At 37.7% G+C, this 16,854-nt stretch overlaps 1 protein-coding gene across 2 annotated transcripts in view; it reads right to left on the bottom strand.

Moving 5' to 3' along the window:
* Positions 1–4,298: 4,298 nt before the first annotated feature.
* SREBF2 (sterol regulatory element binding transcription factor 2) overlaps positions 4,299–16,854 on the bottom strand; it is a 47,569-nt gene continuing 35,013 nt past the window's right edge. For both annotated transcript variants that reach the window (XM_034402823.3, XM_034402824.3), the window contains 5 exons: positions 13,338–13,470; positions 12,550–12,718; positions 10,238–10,423; positions 8,820–8,931; positions 4,299–7,894 (listed from right to left, as the gene is read on the bottom strand). In XM_034402823.3, coding sequence (XP_034258714.2) covers positions 7,674–7,894; positions 8,820–8,931; positions 10,238–10,423; positions 12,550–12,718; positions 13,338–13,470 — 821 coding nt within the window. In that variant the 3' untranslated portion in view covers positions 4,299–7,673. The remainder of the gene's footprint in view (positions 7,895–8,819; positions 8,932–10,237; positions 10,424–12,549; positions 12,719–13,337; positions 13,471–16,854) is intronic.

The following is a 16,854-nucleotide window of genomic DNA, read 5'->3' as shown; positions in this document are numbered from 1 at the left end:
TGTTTCTTGACCTCTGAATGTAATGTATAACTCCATGCCCCACAGATATGCAGCAAACCAGGTGGGACAAAATTAGAAGAATGACAAGTGTTTTATCAGCTACAATCAGCTGTTGTCAGAGCACTTCTTTTCTTCTTTTTCCAAAGGGTTTTGTAATCCCTTTTTCCTTAATTATGAACATCATTGTTGGTAATTGTAGATTTTATTTTGTGGCAAATAAAAGTGTCATAAATTGCTTTTTTTAGCAACTGCATAGTCCTGGACAAACCATTTCTTAAAGTACACTAAAGCAGCTTGGTGTTCAAATGCCTGAAGTTTCAGAATAAATATTTTCATATAAATTAAATAACTTTCTAAATTGTAGTTATAGAGCTGTGAGTTATTATAACAGAATAACAGAATTGGAAGGAACCCTGGAGGTCTTCTAGTCCAAACCCCTGCTCAGGCAGGAAGCCCTATATCATTTCAGACAAATGGTTGTCCAATCTCTTCTTAAAAACCTCCTTAAACCTCCTTAAAAACCCACAATTTTTGGAGGCAAGTCATTCCACTGATTAATTCTTTTAACTGTCAGGGCATTTCTCCTTAGTTCTAGGTTGATTTTCTCCTTGATTAGTTTCCATCGTTTGTTTGAGTAGCTTTTTATACAGAGAAGTACCCTCAAACAGATATAACTAATAAAGCAACTGAAGTCCTTCCTGTTTAATTTCATTTTCATATGATTGTTGCTAATCTTCATTATAATTTCCCATGAAATATCTTCCTTAATTACACTAAAAGACTGCAATTGTTTATATTCCATTTTTGAAACTTTAAGGCACATTTTAGGTACAGTATAAAGGGCATGTAATATATATAACAATCCTCACTAATAGAAATGTTCATTCTTTCAAAGGTGACATTTAGATCCTTTGTCAGCCTCTATCCTTTTCCCACAGCCCCATTTCTTGCCATCAAATTGACATATTTGAGGTATTATTTTTCTGTATTTATCCTCCTAAAACAGGGGTGTCTAACTCAATTTCATTGAGGGCCGCATCAAGGTTCTGTTTGACCTTGGGGGACTGGAGTGGGTGTGGCTAGGATGGGCGTGGCCAGCTCAACATCACTCATGTTGGGGGCGCCTGTGGTGACCCGAGTGCTCTGCCAGCAAAAACGGGCTCCCGAGCTCCATTTTCGGCTGCAACGGCCTCCTGCAACCCTCTGCCAGAGAAAACACAGCTCAGGAGGTCCCAAGCTCTGTTTTCACTGGCAGAGGCAACGTGGGCCAGTCCCTCTTTATTTCGAGGGTGGTCCTGCGGGCAGTATCTAAGCACCATGCGGACCAAATCTGACCCACGGGCCTTGAGTTTGACACCCATCCGAAAAGAACATAAGCCCAGCAACAAAGTGGGAAATTTATTATTAAATATGAAAGGCTATTAATAGACTAAATGGGCATTGGGCAAGAATTACAGTAAGGAATATTCTTACAGAGGAACTTTCTATATGCCATATGCCCATCATACGTTAGCAAATGTTCTCAGAGCCAACATACATTCTTAGCAGTATGTTGAGAATGTTGAATGGTGGATTCTATTGAATATATTTTGCTGTGGTATTTCTGCCCTCTGCTGGTCAATAGAGAAGTAAAATACAGAAAAAAATTGACCCTTCTATACACGATAGCTGTATATACAGAGAACAAGGAAATTAATATTACCGTTGAATTCCCAAATTCACTGAGGCTCATCTTTATAATTTCCTCTTGATCATGTTTCTGAATAAAACAAGCCATTCACTCCGTTTCCAAACTATAACTAAAACACAGCTCCGCTATCGTTGCCTAAATATGCTGAAAAATTAGTCTTGACATAAAATTCCAATAACCAAGATGAAGCAATAATAAAATTGAAGTTTAATAGGCAAAGGTTTTCTCTCACATTTCAACTTATTTCATTTCAAATCCAGACACTTCATAGTATGCTGTTCTACAGTATTTATAGACAGCAGGCAATATGGGGGTGGGGGGATGTTGGGAGTTTTCCTAGCACAGAATCCTTAAGAATTGTCATATATAAAGGTAAAGTTAAATCTTTCTTATTCCAGCAAGTTGGCTACAGTAAAGGCCCATTTTATATAGTATCCTGATACATAAAGGGAATACAAATACACAACTCCCAGAATTTTCCAGCCACCACACTGAATTGAAGTCCACAAATCTTATAAATTGCTGAGTTTGAGAAACATTGCATCGAACAGTATTCCTAAGCAGTGATACACTACAGGAGAGGAAGAAAGTAACACTTGCATTATATAACTATTCTTAAACAAGTATCACATTTATCAAAAAGATAACCGATTTTAAGATAGTACCTCAACACAGACCAAAAAAGGTAGAAGTGGCAGGAAAAAAAACTAGGCTCAACTCAACTACAGTGTACTTACCATATATGTCAAATTACCATTGCCAAATGTTAAAATTCTCCTAAAAATTCTCCTCCTGCCTAATAAATGCTTCCATGTGCCACACATATAAGTGTGCACGTTTATGTGTACGTTGTGTATATATCTATTTCTCTCTCTGCTAAAACCATACCTCCAAAAAGCAGGGCAGGATTAGGAAAAAATACATATTGTGAGGATTATTTTCTAAGAACTGCACTAGAAGGTAACTAGACACAATGCTTTATGACAGCCAACACCTTCCATAATAGGCTAGTGCCCTGGGTTAATTCCACCCTCCTGTTTTGCAAGAGTCACTTTGAAATGAGATGGGTGGCAAAGAAATTTAATCTATCAATAAATAAATCAATGTAGCCATGTAATTAAATCTTTGGTGCTCTATCCTCAACTGGTAAAAGTCTTAAATGGCAAGCAGCATACAATCTTTCCCTCCCTCCAAAGGTTCTTGCATTTGTGGAATTAGGTCCTGCCTCACCATGATTGTTCCTGTTCTGGTTGCAGCCAAGCTCCTAAGCCATGTTTCTACTGAGCACTACAGCCGAGGTCCCAAGCCACGCTCCAGACAGGAATCACACAACGGGTTGTTTACCATAGATTGTGTTCCTGGAAGTTGACTGACATCCCTCTTGCTTACCTGTAATGGTTATAAAAGCCTGGAGCTGGCTTTCCTCTTCCTCATCTGCTTGCTGTCTTCTCCTTATCCTATTTTCTCCTACACATCCACATTTTGTAGGTTGAAGGTCTGGATGAGATGATGTTGCCCATGGATGTCAGCATGATCCTAAAAATGCCAGGGTGTGGCTCAATTAACCAGCCAGCTGGAACCCCAACGTGGGTGCTTCTGAGTGGATTGTTTTCCACAGCAAACTATGAATTTGTATGAGGGAGAAATGAGCCCAGCTGCTTTTCTCAAATGTAGACAGCAACTTCAGTTTCGCTCCTCTTTCTCACAATTACCTATAACTGAACTGAGTTGCTTGTTAATAAGGAACCACATTTACAAAATTAATGATTCTTATATGTACAAGCCAATCACTCTCTCATACACACATGCAGAGAAACATATAAATATATACATATACAGCATGTATGTGAATGTATGTGTGTATATATATATATATATATATATACACACACATATATATATACATATATATATATATATATACACATATATATATACACACACATATATATACATATATATACATACACATTCATGCTGCTTTCTCCTCCTAGCAGAAACAACAAAGAATAGAAAAAAAATGAGGTAAAAGGAAGGGAAGGAAAATTAGGAACTGAGCTAGCTGGAAATTAGGCGAAAATTAGAGCCAGAGACAACTAAGGATAAATAAGGAAAAATTTTATCCTTATTTAAGGATAAAATTTATTTATCCTTAAAATAAATTAAGGAAATTTATTTCCTTAAACAAGGAAATAAATTCAACAAGTTAACAGCCCCTCCACAATTAACAGCTAAGCTTCAAAGACATCCATCAAAGACATCCATTCTTTGCAAAAGTAATGCCACATGCACCTCTGATGTCTATTCATCTTAGTTAATATAAAATTACCTTTCACCTCAAACGCACATAATACTTTATAATATATTTCTATTGGCCATAAACATTTTGGCCATAGTTCTTTCAATTGTTTTTGGCTCCAAATCCTTCAGAATGGTTGAATAAACAATAAAGTCCATCTATAGGCACCACAGCATTTTGATGTTGCCTAGAATCACTATTATTTATATATTGCAATCAATGAACAAATACCTTTTGTGGGAGATATATTTTTTGGACATTTTTTCTATATAACTATAAAGACAGTTTGTTGACAATAATATCAGACCCTGAGTTAAATTTTGTCTTTATTAGATAAATTACATAATGATCCATACCAAAAGGTCACAACTGGGAATAACAGACACTCTCATCTCCTGACATCACCACCCGCTACATCTTCATGTATCAAAGCATCTATTTTTCTAATTTTATTGGGATAAAAAGACACTTTTCAATTCATATAAAAACAGAAAAGTTACCATTATATACACAAAACATATATAGGGCTAGATTAGGAGGAACAGTTCCATAAATACATTAAGTATATAAAACTGCCAAAAATATGCAAGAAGGTAGATTTCTTTGTAGAGATCACATCTATGTAATTGTAATTTAAACAAGACAGTAACCTCATTCTTATGGCTGTGCAATATTTATTTAATTATTCTATTTTTATAGCCACCCATCTCCATCCAATTGACTGATTAATATGAAATTTTTATATTGTAATGGCCATTTGCTCTTTTAACAAAAATAAACTACTTTCAATGTTTCAAATTCAAGAAACCATGAAATGCTCAGAAAGAGATGGGTATTTTTTACATTTTTTTACAAATTAATTATATTGAATTATTTGCCCTGAGAGCGCCCAGATGGAAGCATTTGCAAGTTCAAGCCTACTTAATCAATCAGTTAGACTCTTTAAGAATTCACACTGTCTTTGTGTTACTCCTGGGCTGATTATTTTGTTTTATAATAAAGCAAAATGTGCATGGATGTAACAGCAGTTGGGGGCATAAATTAGCAATGACCTCTAATCTCCTCAGTCCCAATAAGTTTATTATTTTTCCTACTTAGCTGCTACCTGCGTTGAGAATGCCATCATTAAGATCTGTCTTAGTGAATGGAATGATACTTTATTCAGCCTGCCAATTTAAATGTACCTCTGAATCAGCAGCACCCTGGGACACTTATTCTGGCTACCTACGTTTACAAGAGAAGCAGGCAGAATTGCAGTATGCATATCAGTTGTAAGAAATACAAACTTAAATACACTTCCATCAAGGAAACCAGCAATACCAAAACTTTTTTCAAATAGCATGGTCAAATATTAAATTTCACCATGTACCAGAATGGGGCAGGATATACAAACCAAACACATCCACTCACATATGTTAGGGAGAAACAGGAAAATTGCATTAAAATTTTACATTTCAATAAATGCAGGTTGACTGAGAACAGACCTTCAAGATGTAAGTCAAGGCCTTCGTGTGGAATCTGTTTCTGGTTAACTATGGAGCATTAAAACTGTATCATCAGCATGATTTGCATCTCTTATCGAGATGTATTTGAACTCTAACTATGAAATAGCAATATTTAAAATTTCTTTACCACCACATTTGGGGGCATCGGAATAGAAAGTTTAAAAGACTTGTCATTATTGAGAAGTTTAAAAGACTTTTAATTATTGAGAATCCTACCTATGCAGCCAAGGATCACCAATCTCATTATTTCAAGGAATAATAATTAAAGTTGGTGAATTTCCAAATTGCTCTTCTGTATGTGCCATTAAATAGGAGCTTCTATTGAAATTTAGATCAATGCAATGAAAGACTAAAAAAAAAAAAAAAAAAGCAAAGAAGGAGAAAAACATGGTTTGCGGACCTTAGAGTTCCATATAATATAAAATTTGTGTGATTCTACCAGAGAACGTTGAGCTGTACTTTGTTTCCTTTAACACTAAAATACTTCATCCATTCTATACATATACGTTACAATGCTCCCAAAAATTGTGGGAAAGAACGTAAGTGTCACTTCAGTTGGTAGTATAGCTATCTTACTACCAGTTGGTGAATATGGAACTAATATTTATCACTAGGTGGTAAATCTTACGTGGATATAAACAGCTTCAGGGGGGGGGATCTGTATTTTTTGAGGGTCAAGCTAGATGATTATCCATATGATCTAAAAGTATGGCTAGTTTAGCTACCTCTTTGTTTATAACAAGCAGGCATCTAAATCAATGTCTTGAGGAGGATCATTTCATCCTTGTCCACATTTCATCTTGCTCAAAATCTCTTTCCAAAGTGATTGAAGGTGGGATTTCCTTCAGTAAAACAATGCTGGAAAAGATGTTAATGTTTACTTAACCATTTTTTAATTAATGCTTTTAGTTGTTTTTATTTTTCCTTGTTTTCCCTATCAGGAAGAATATATAAAAGGAAGATTCAATTCCTGGCCTTACAATGATGCTATAGACCAGTTTTCTACAACCTGCTGATTTAAATGTTATAGTTTCTCATATCTTCTTCAACCAGTGATATACCTTAGTCACATAATTCCAAAATTTAGAAGGGCTTTATCCTTGGCCAGATTCACTGTCCTTCCAATAGTTGTTACTGAAGGGAGACACTTAAAAAATCCTCTTCAAACATAGATTTGTCCATGCTGTGAAGGAACAACTGAAATATGGAACAAGTTATTTTGTATTGTCTCCTCTACGAAATGTTCACCAGGAATTATTATGTCTATTCTTTATTAAGCTTCTGGATTGTTCTGATTTGTTTTAACTTGTTTTACATTATCACATTATCACATCAATCTGATTTTACTTCTTTACAGCTAAGTACTGTTTTATAGTTTGAACAGTACATCAGGTTTGTTTTCCTAATCCTTAAGATTTTTTTTTCTTTTTATCCTAATTAATTGCAATTTTTCTTGTTTTATTTGCTGGTCTATGACTGAATAAAAATTGATTAATTGATTGATTGAAATTACGGTTTCTATCATTCTGATCATCATCAGTTTACGAAAGACTACAGAAAGAAGAGATACAGAATGAGATGAAGAATATGAGACAAAAAGAAACTGGTATTTTTATAGTTTGCAAAGTTATAAAATATAAATAACTGTAACCCAAATAGCATAAAAACCATAATGCACTTCTCTACAGAACTGGCCTGACCTCCTAAAGCTTCTATTTTATAGGAAGGTATCAGTAAGTAGGACAAACATATACTGAGGAGAAAAGAAGATAAACACAATCCTATCTTCTTTGAATCTATATATTACTGGACCAAGAACCATTGCAAATGCCATCAAATGAGACTTTGTAACAATTTTTTCATTTTTTACTAACTCCTTCCCCCAAAGATGTTTTCAAAAGAGATTGTTTTGTAAAAAGGAAAATCAAATTCCTCTTTCAAAGACATCCTAGTTAACCAGTCCAAGATATCAGTTTCTGCCAGGGGAAAAAAGAACTTTCTAGCACCAGCATGAACAATCTTTTTGCTTGGAGGCAAATAATTCGCCACTTGCTATACACCAAGTCACTGTCTCCTATTAGTATAATGAAACTTGCACAAATCTGGAAGGGTTTTTAAGAAAAAGGAAGAGAATGGGACAAGAATTCATTCAATGTCTGATGAAACTATTCCTCTAGAGTTAGGAAGCAGCAATAGCTGTGCCACCACTTAGTTTCACAATCATCTGCTGACAGTCATTGCAGGAACGCATGTCGCCAACCTTCTCCAGTGTTCGAGCTGCTTCTGCCAGCAGGACAGCACGCTGGCCCGGAGATGACAGAAAAGACAGCGGGAGGTAGCGGCAGGCTAATAGAATTGCTGTAGCTCGTTCTCTTTGTCCAGGAAGAACATCCAACTCACCTAAATATGAAAAGAAAAAACTAACAATAAAAATCTTAGTAATGAATATGTAATTAATGTTTTTAAGCAATAAATGTATTGTAGAAGTTACTGAAATAATAAATACACTGGCTCCACCTCAAATTTTCTGCTAGAACATTCCAGTTTTGTTGAATTCTGATAACAAAACTCTGAATGCTCAAGTGTTCCATTTGTTGAAACAAAACTCAATGTAGGCTGAATATTGTAGTTACTAAAAACAATGGTACTTGGCATAAGTCCCTTGTTTTTAATGTCAAAATTGGTAAAAGGGGTAATATTTTAAAAGTCAAATTATAGCATCTCACCCAGCTAAAAATACTACTGCATGAAACTAATATAGGAGCTCTTCTTTTGTGGTATAATGGAATACTTGAGAACAGAGAGATTTCTTTGGGCACAGAACAAAAAAAAACACATCACAAAACAAAGCTATATATGCTTCTATCTATCTATCTATCCATCCATCCATCCATCCATCCATCCATCCATCCATCCATCCATCCATGGTTCTGAGTGTAAAAATACAAAAACAGTATTCTATATTATATATTATACATCCAAGAATAATTCAGGCTTCAAGCATTAGGTGCCTCTTATCTACATCTCTCAAAAAAAAGCATAGGTCAACTAGAAATTAAGACCAAACTGAGATCAGCCAACTTTCCAAATGTAGCAGCCTTGTCCTTTTAATAAGCACTTTTACAATTAGGCATAACCCACAGAAACATTAATATTTGTTGTTGTTGTTCTAGTATGTTTAAATATGTGAATTCCTAAAATCTACGAAGGAAGATATGTTTCCCATTATCAGTTCCCACTTCTCTAAATCTTATGAGCAGTTGATCCCATTATATCTCCTTCTGTTTAGAAGGTAAGAAAGAGAATAGCACAAGAACCTACTGACCTTGCTTGGTACTCTGTGGGGTCCGACGTCTGAGACTATGCTCAAGCAGCTGATGAGTACGTGTGGGGCTGGCTCCTGCCATCAAGCGGACAGTGGCCTCATGAAGAAAAACCTAGAAAATTAGAAAAAAATGGAAATGCCATGGAGCTGACTTTAGCAGGCAGACTTCAAACTATCATTTCTTAGATGTTGGCCAGATGTCCAAAACTGTGATGGACATTTTATAGATTTTAAAGTTTGTCTTTTATCCACCTTCATCCTCTTGGAAGATTCACCTACTCTCTGTATATTTTGTCTGTTCCCTCCCACAGAATTACCATAGCAGAGCTGCAAAAATCTGGACAAACATAAAATGGTGGCAAAGTCTTTATGTTCTGTATATCTCTGCTGACATCTAGTGGCCATTAAAATTGCACAGCCAATGTATTGTCCAACTCTCCCTTGGCAGATGGCCTGATATAGGTGCAAGGCTGACTTAGCTGGCCTCTAAACAGCTCATGCTGAGAAGACAGAAGAATCTGGGTTGCAATTTATTCCCTTGGGGAGTGAGGGGAAATAAATGGTGAGCCCTACAGCAAACTTTTAAAAGCACTATCTTCCTTTCTTAAGAGTATTTTAATGGCCACTTTATCCTCTTAGCCGCTTTCTGGTTTAAACCAATGTAGAAAGAGTAGAAAGCTAGGAAATTCTCAGTTCATATCACAACTATATCACAAAAATAAGCCTTATGGGGTGGAACAAAGCATGTGCGCACACAGACACACACACACAATTATAATTATAGAATTGTTTTAAGGATGTAAAATAAAGTGAAATGTTTTAACTTTCACAAAGCATCCTAATCCTCATCATTTCGTGCACACCTAAGTATCATGAGCAAAGCTTACAATAGTAGAAGTATATCCAGAAGAAAATATGTGATAATAAATACTGCAAACAATGTTAAAATATTTATGTAAAACAGATTCTGGCAGAGCAATTTGTTCTTCTGGCTTACAATACCATGCAGGCACTCAGAAGAAAACAAATATGCAAATATGAAGAAAGCCAACATTTTCTCACCCTGAAGTTCTCTCAATACCATTCACAGATTCTTACACAAACACGTTTGTCTGCCTGCCTGCCTGCCTGCCTATCTATCTGAATTTTTTCCCAAGTTAAAAGACAAATACAAAGAAAAATAAGAAAAAAAAAAGGAAAAAGTGTTTACAAACACAAACACAAAGACAAGAAAAAAAAGACTAAAAGAAGCGGTTTCCAATCTACTTAATATTATTTCCTTCTTTCAAGATTATATAACAGTTCCCTCCTCCCCATATACAGTCCTTTTTAATAGATAAATCCAGAAATTACCAGTTCCTTATCATCCATTTTTAGCAAAAAGTCCACAGAGGGTTTCCAATATCACAGATTCTTACCTTTCGGTAAGCGAGCCTGAAGCTATTTGCTAGTTTTCGCAGGCTGCCAAGATCACGCTGGAAGCCAGTCAGCTCAGAAGCAGAAGCATGGTGCGTGTCTCCCAAAGCTAGACTAGCATTTGTCTGTTTCTGCCACAGAGTGGTACGGAGAGACAACAGTAGATCGCAAGCTAGCAGCTGGATCATCTAAAGAGACAGAGTCTCATTCAGCAACAAGAATACAAAAGTATTCAAAGAACAATAATGGTGGGGGATGAGGGCTGCAGTAACTCTGCTTGAAAATTTCTGATGGTCACAGTCAGTTTTGAACAAGTACATATGGCCCAGGAATCCCAAAAGCCATGTCCAAGTTACCAAAATGCAGTTTTTAATAGCCATTATCATTACTATATACTGTTGCATTACAGTAAAAATATATTTATTATAAAAACTAAACAATAAACAGGAATTAAAAAGTATGTTAGATTAGTATATAAAAAAATAAACAGCCATATTAAAAACCTAGACAACTCTAAAGGAATTAGATAACCCTATTTACAAAAATAATAGATAAAATAGACCCTATAAAACCCATTAACAGTATATAACTACTTAAATCAAATAAAATTAAGCAATATGCAACATAAAAATCGAAGAGGCCTTTCACCAAGGCCAGTCCTTAAATTCCAAATCCCCAATCAAAGGAGCACCCTATTCCCCAGTCAAAAAAGATTTAAGCTCAGATTTAAAGACAGAAAACCAGTATCTTCAATTGTATTATTAAAAAAATCTAATCCATTTTACATCTAAGAAGATATCTCAAAGACATTGCCACCAAATATTAAACTTCTTTATAATACATATATCATTGCTTAATCATTTGTTAACAAATTTTTGTTTCCTGTTGCTTTGTGAAATTAGAATATAGTGAAACCACATTGTGTTCATCTTGAATTGCATTAACAAGAGACAACTGAAAAATTGATTTATTTGTGCATATATTGAAAACTTATCCTAAAGAATGTGCACTTGACCCAATAATTCCCCAGAAACAGAAAGCAATATAATGTTGGATCAAAATAAAAATGGCATCAGTGTTCACAGAACTAAATTGTTGCACATTATCTGATGGTAAATAAAGCTTTATAAGAAGCATACAATTTGATTAATTTCTTCTTTCAAAATACAAGCCATAAGCAAAGTGTTAAATACAGTACAACAGTTATATGTTTACCTTTTCTTTGCCTGGTATTCTTTGGGTTGCTTTCCTGAGCCCTTTCAATCTACAGTATTGACTCTACATGTTATTTCTTGCACTTGGTCTCTTTTTGGGGGTACAGTAATCCTTATTTCACTGATATTTAATTCACCAACCCTGCAAGATGACCTCCAAGGTCCCTTCCAACTCTGTTACTGTTACCAGTTACCTTGGCCTCTTGATCTGTGGTAGTATTCAGCCGGTTTGGACCGGTTCAGGCGAACAGGTAGCGGAGATCACGGGTAGGCCTGCCCACCCGACCCAGCGCTATGCTGTCCTATTTAGCCACATTTTCGTGGCCGGCGCATGTGCAGAAGGCACACTTATGAGCAAAGCACATGCACAGAAGGCTGGGTGCATGCACGGAAGGTGCACGCCAGCGAATTGGTGATAAAAATATGTGAAACCCACCTCTGCTCTTGATCCACTTTATATAAAGTTCCTAAGAATTCCTTCCCATACCAACAAAAACTTTGAAAACCAAGGCTCAGGAGACTTGACTTGTAGTGCAGAGATCAGGCAGGCCTCTGAACTGCACTGCAGAAACATTGCATGAGTATTTCCAGAACATGCAATGCAACTACAATGCACTACAGTTGCCACCCAACAGGTATAAACAAAGAATCTGAGTTTAACAAACCTCCATGCTTACGAAACTCAAAGTGCACTTAGTATTAAATATAAAGATAGGAAGAAAACCAATTTCATGATGCAAAAATAGAGAACCGTTCTTAGCTATGGAAATCAGTATCCTTATCCTTTGGTGAAAATAATTCATTTAGGATGTACAATTCAAGAGAAAAAGGAATGGGTCAAGCAAGCACTTGTCCTGTTATTTGGGCAGAGCTAATGAACTGTGAACAGATGTTATCCCGACTGCCTTTCCTTTGGAAATAGGTACAATGCAGCTGTATTTGCTGCACTGGAGGAAGACAAAAGAAGGAAGAAGACTCTTCATTTTTTCATGGGTGGGTAAGAAGAAACTAGACTTTCAGTCTCAAAGACATTTAACAAAACCCATATACATTAAGAAAACGGTTTGTTACCTTAGTTCAAGTGAGTATGCACGACTTACATTGTTGAGACTTGTGCTTGAGACCCCACTTCTCACGTTGAGACTATTCCAGAGATGAGTGCTAGCTCTTTCACAATGACTAAATGAACTGTGCTGCCCATCTGCCTTGCTAGACAACAACACATTCATGGCTTTGCATACATGGAAGATAGCTCGTACAAGGGCATTCCTAGAGGCATAGAGGGGGGAGGAGAGACAGAGCAAGGAAGATGATTAATGTCTTTTAAGTTTTATGAACAGTAGATTTGTTTGTATTCCGCCTTCATTATTTTTACAAATAATACAAGGTGGGGAAAATATCCAACATACCTACCTCCTCCTATATTCTACACAACAACAACCCTGAGATGAGTTGGGACTGAGAGAAGAAACTGGTCCAAGGTAACCAAGCTGACTTTCATGGCTTCAAGCAGCCCTTTTTTAAAAATGTATTTCCAGATACTTTGCTATATAACTGCTTTGGTATATATTCTCCCCATAAAAGTGCTAAAATGAGCCCTATAAATGAATTATCACTAGATAATGATGTACAAACTAGTATAGTAGATTTCTAGACTGATATTTTGCATCCACTACTTCTAGGCAAACTTGGGATACCCAATTCTGAAAAGTTAATTTAGAAACTATTTGGAAAAAAACAAGTTATAATTTAGTTTCATGATACCCAAGAGAGATTTGTGATATGTTTATGGGAGATCAAAGTTAAAGATTAGGAAACTTTCTATTTTATTATGTCCCTTTTAGATTTCAGATACACAATTGTGCAAATAATATAAAAGACCACACACTCCATCATCTCCAAGCATTTAGGAATTCGTTCCACGTTGATAAACTGAGATTTCACAGCTGTATCATCACCCTTGAGCCAGCTGATTATCATTGTGATTGTTGATGACCACCATCTGCAGACTATATCAGGACCTACAAAAAAATGAAAGATTGTTAAGGGCCTTATATCTCTCTCTCCAAAAAATTATTGCAGCCTTTCAAAACGTGAATTCAGTCCAAGGAACAAAAATAGAGCCAAGAGATAACAGGGGAAAATGTAGCTTTATTTCTTCATTCTGTTGTTCTACATTCCATTTTCAATCTTGTGGACATATTTATAATTCTGAGGTCATACTGTGGATGTTGAAGCAAAAGAGCTACTGAGGGGTTTCTCCATTCATTGATTACTGGCAAAGTTATCTGCCTCACAAAATGCTACCTATTACCCCTGTTTACTTTCATTTTCTAGGCAGATGAGTACATTTCCAAACAAAGCATAAGCAGCAACCAATCTTATTTTCTAAGAAAGCTTGTGGGGATTTATGAGGGATCAAAAAGTTATTGATTGATTGATTGATTGATTTATAAAATGTGTAGGCTGCCCATTTTACCTCAAAGTAACTTTCAAGATTTCAAAGTTATCTCTGAAATTATACTAAAGACACTTTGCGGAGGAAGACAAACTGAAATAAGAAAAGTATAAACCTTCTACCGCCTTCTACCGCATAGCTCCCAGCGACCGGTAAGATCCCACAGAGTTGGTCTCCTCCGGGTCCCGTCAGCTAAACAATGCCGGCTGGCGGGCCCGTGGGGAAGGGCCTTCTCTGTGGCTGCCCCAGCTCTCTGGAACCAGTTACCTCTTGAGATCCGGACCATCCCCACCCTATTGGCCTTCCGAAACGCGGTGAAGACCTGGCTTTTCCGGCAGGCCTGGGGCTGTTGATCTCGCTGTTGCACTCTGGCGAGATCTGGCCATGAATGGTGTGAATGGGTTTTAATTGTTTTTAATGTTTTAATTTTTAATGTTTTTATATATGGCTTTTAAATGCATTGTAAGTCTTCGGAGAAAGGCGACATACAAGTTGAACAAATAAACAAACAAATAAATGTGTACATCATTTCACCATTCTATCCGAAATCTGATTTTGTATTTTAAAAAACAATATTTAGTCTCAGTTAAATATCCTGAGCCATTTAATCAATCAAATGATACCAGGACCACAAAACAAAAGATGCATAAACTTGGAAAGCAAAACCTTTGAATTACCCCATTCAAGACTTGAACAATATTCCGGTAATCTGAATAATGTGACACCACTTGTTCATATGAGAAATTGCTATAAAAGATAATTTCCAGATACTGACTAGGATTGTCCAGATCTTACTGGAAACGTAAAGCATCTTATTTTTGCCATTTCTCAGTGAAGCCTTCTTTATAATAGGCTTACTATCTGATCACTGGAATAAATGGAGGGGTTGTGAGAAGTAGTTCAAGAAAATCTACCCTATTTATAACTGACAAAGTGTGTTACACCAAAGGTAACAGACTTAAAAATCTGTTCCTCTTTTTGTGTGATCAAGACACAATCTTAAACCTTGGCCTGCAGAGCTAAGAGCCAAACACCTATTGCCGTTTCTCACATATAGGATGTTTGGATCATTAGTAAGAGTGAAAACAAACATCTGGCCAAGTCAAAACAGACCTGCAAGTAATCAAGGCAAGAACACAAATCAGTACCTGCTCCTAGATCAAATATCTTCTTTATTTATCTTATATAAATGTTTTGCTCTTAAAGTTACTAACTATAATTAACAAGACACATCGAGCTCTTGGTTGAATAGGACGTTGGTCTTACCTGACACGTCTCTTCTCAGTGCGCTGCAGGAGAATCCAAGCATTGAGTTATCTTCGATCCTATTGCCAGAGACTGAGTTGCTAGAACTTTCTTGGCCACACCTCCTCTGCTCGGCTGAGCTCCAGTTTTTCGACAAAGGCATGGCTGTGAAGTGCACGTGGTCTTGGTGATGATGAATTTCACCCCGGACCCCTGGACCAGGACAGTTGGCAGGGCGAAGTTGGATTCTCCCACAGCGCACGGAGAAGAGACGTGTCAGGTAAGACCAACATCCTTTCTCCAGTGCGCTGCTTGGAGAATCCAGGAATTGGGATATACCCAAGCTTAAGGAACTAAGGACTGGAGACCAGCTGATCCCAGGCCCCCACAGTGGAATAAACTCACTGAAGTACTCTCCATACTTCAGCCGTGGCAAACATGTCGTTTGTAATGACGGATAAATGGTGATGGGGATGACCAGGTTGCCGCTCTGCAAAGGTCCTCGATCAGAGCTTGCATGGCCCATGTGGCTGTAGTAGCTGCACTCCGAGTGGAATGAGCCGTAATTCGTCTAGGAACGGGTCTTGCTTTTAGTTCATAAGCCTTTGCAATACAGGCTTTCAACCAGCGAATTGTGGGATGGTGCGTGAGGGATTGCCTATTCTCACAGGACAAAACTGTGGATAAGGCTGCCACCTGTCCCCAAAGCATATTGGGAGACAGTCCTCTGTCCAATCCGTGTTGAAGAAAATCCAGTATCTCCAGAACTGATGCCACTAAGGGATCAATTTGTCCTTTGCCATACCATCTGCAGAATGCTGCCCAAGTTGCATTGTAAATTCTATTTGTTGAAAGGCGTCTAGATGCCTGGATGGTCTGAATGACTTTCTCAGATAGCTTGTCTCTCTTCAGGATGTACCTCTCAAGTGCCAGGCGGTCAACTGGAGCCCTGGGGTTCCGGATGTACCATGATCCCCTGGCTGAGATGGATCCTGTCCTGGGGAATTCTCCAGGGACGGGAGATGGAGAGACTTACCAGATCGCTGTACCAGGGGCGTCTGGGCCAATGTGGGGCGAGAAGAATGATCTCTGCCCTCTCCTCTAACAGCCTCCTGATGACCCTTGGAATGAGGGGAATCGATGGAAAGGCGTAAAGCAGACCCTGAGGCCAGGGACTGCGGAGGGCACTGATCCCTTCCGCCCCTGGTGTCGGGAATCTAGAGAAGAATCTCGGCAACTGGGCATTCAGTTAGTAGAACAAGTCTACTATCAGGTGGCTGAATCTCTGGGATATTTCATTAAAGAGATCCGGGTGCAGGCGCCACTCCAATTGGTCGATGGTTGTCCTGCTCAACCAATCCGCCTGCACATTGCTTGCTCCCGATATATGTTCTGCTCTGATGGAGAGGAGTCACTGCTCCACCCAGAGCCCCAGCTTCTCTGATGCCATCATAAGGGACTTGGAACGAGTGCCCCCTTCTCAATTTATGTGAGCTTTGGTGGCCATGTTGTTTGTCAAGACGAGAACATGGTGTCCCGTCACTTCTTCCTGGAAGTGGCATAGGGCCAGATGTACTGCCCAAAGCTCTAGCCAATTTATATTGTTCACAAGGTCTGTCGGAAGCCATCATCCCTGGACCACCTGGGATTGAAGGTGGGCCCCCCAGCCGAAAAGGCTTGCATCCGAAGTTAAGGTGATGCG

The sequence above is a fragment of the Pantherophis guttatus genome, chromosome 7 (assembly GCF_059756535.1).
Source record: "Pantherophis guttatus breed Tessera chromosome 7, ASM5975653v1, whole genome shotgun sequence".
Classification (NCBI taxonomy): Eukaryota; Metazoa; Chordata; class Lepidosauria; order Squamata; family Colubridae; genus Pantherophis; species Pantherophis guttatus.
The sequence above is the reverse complement of the archived record's forward strand: the minus strand, read 5'-3'. Positions and strand labels throughout refer to the sequence as shown.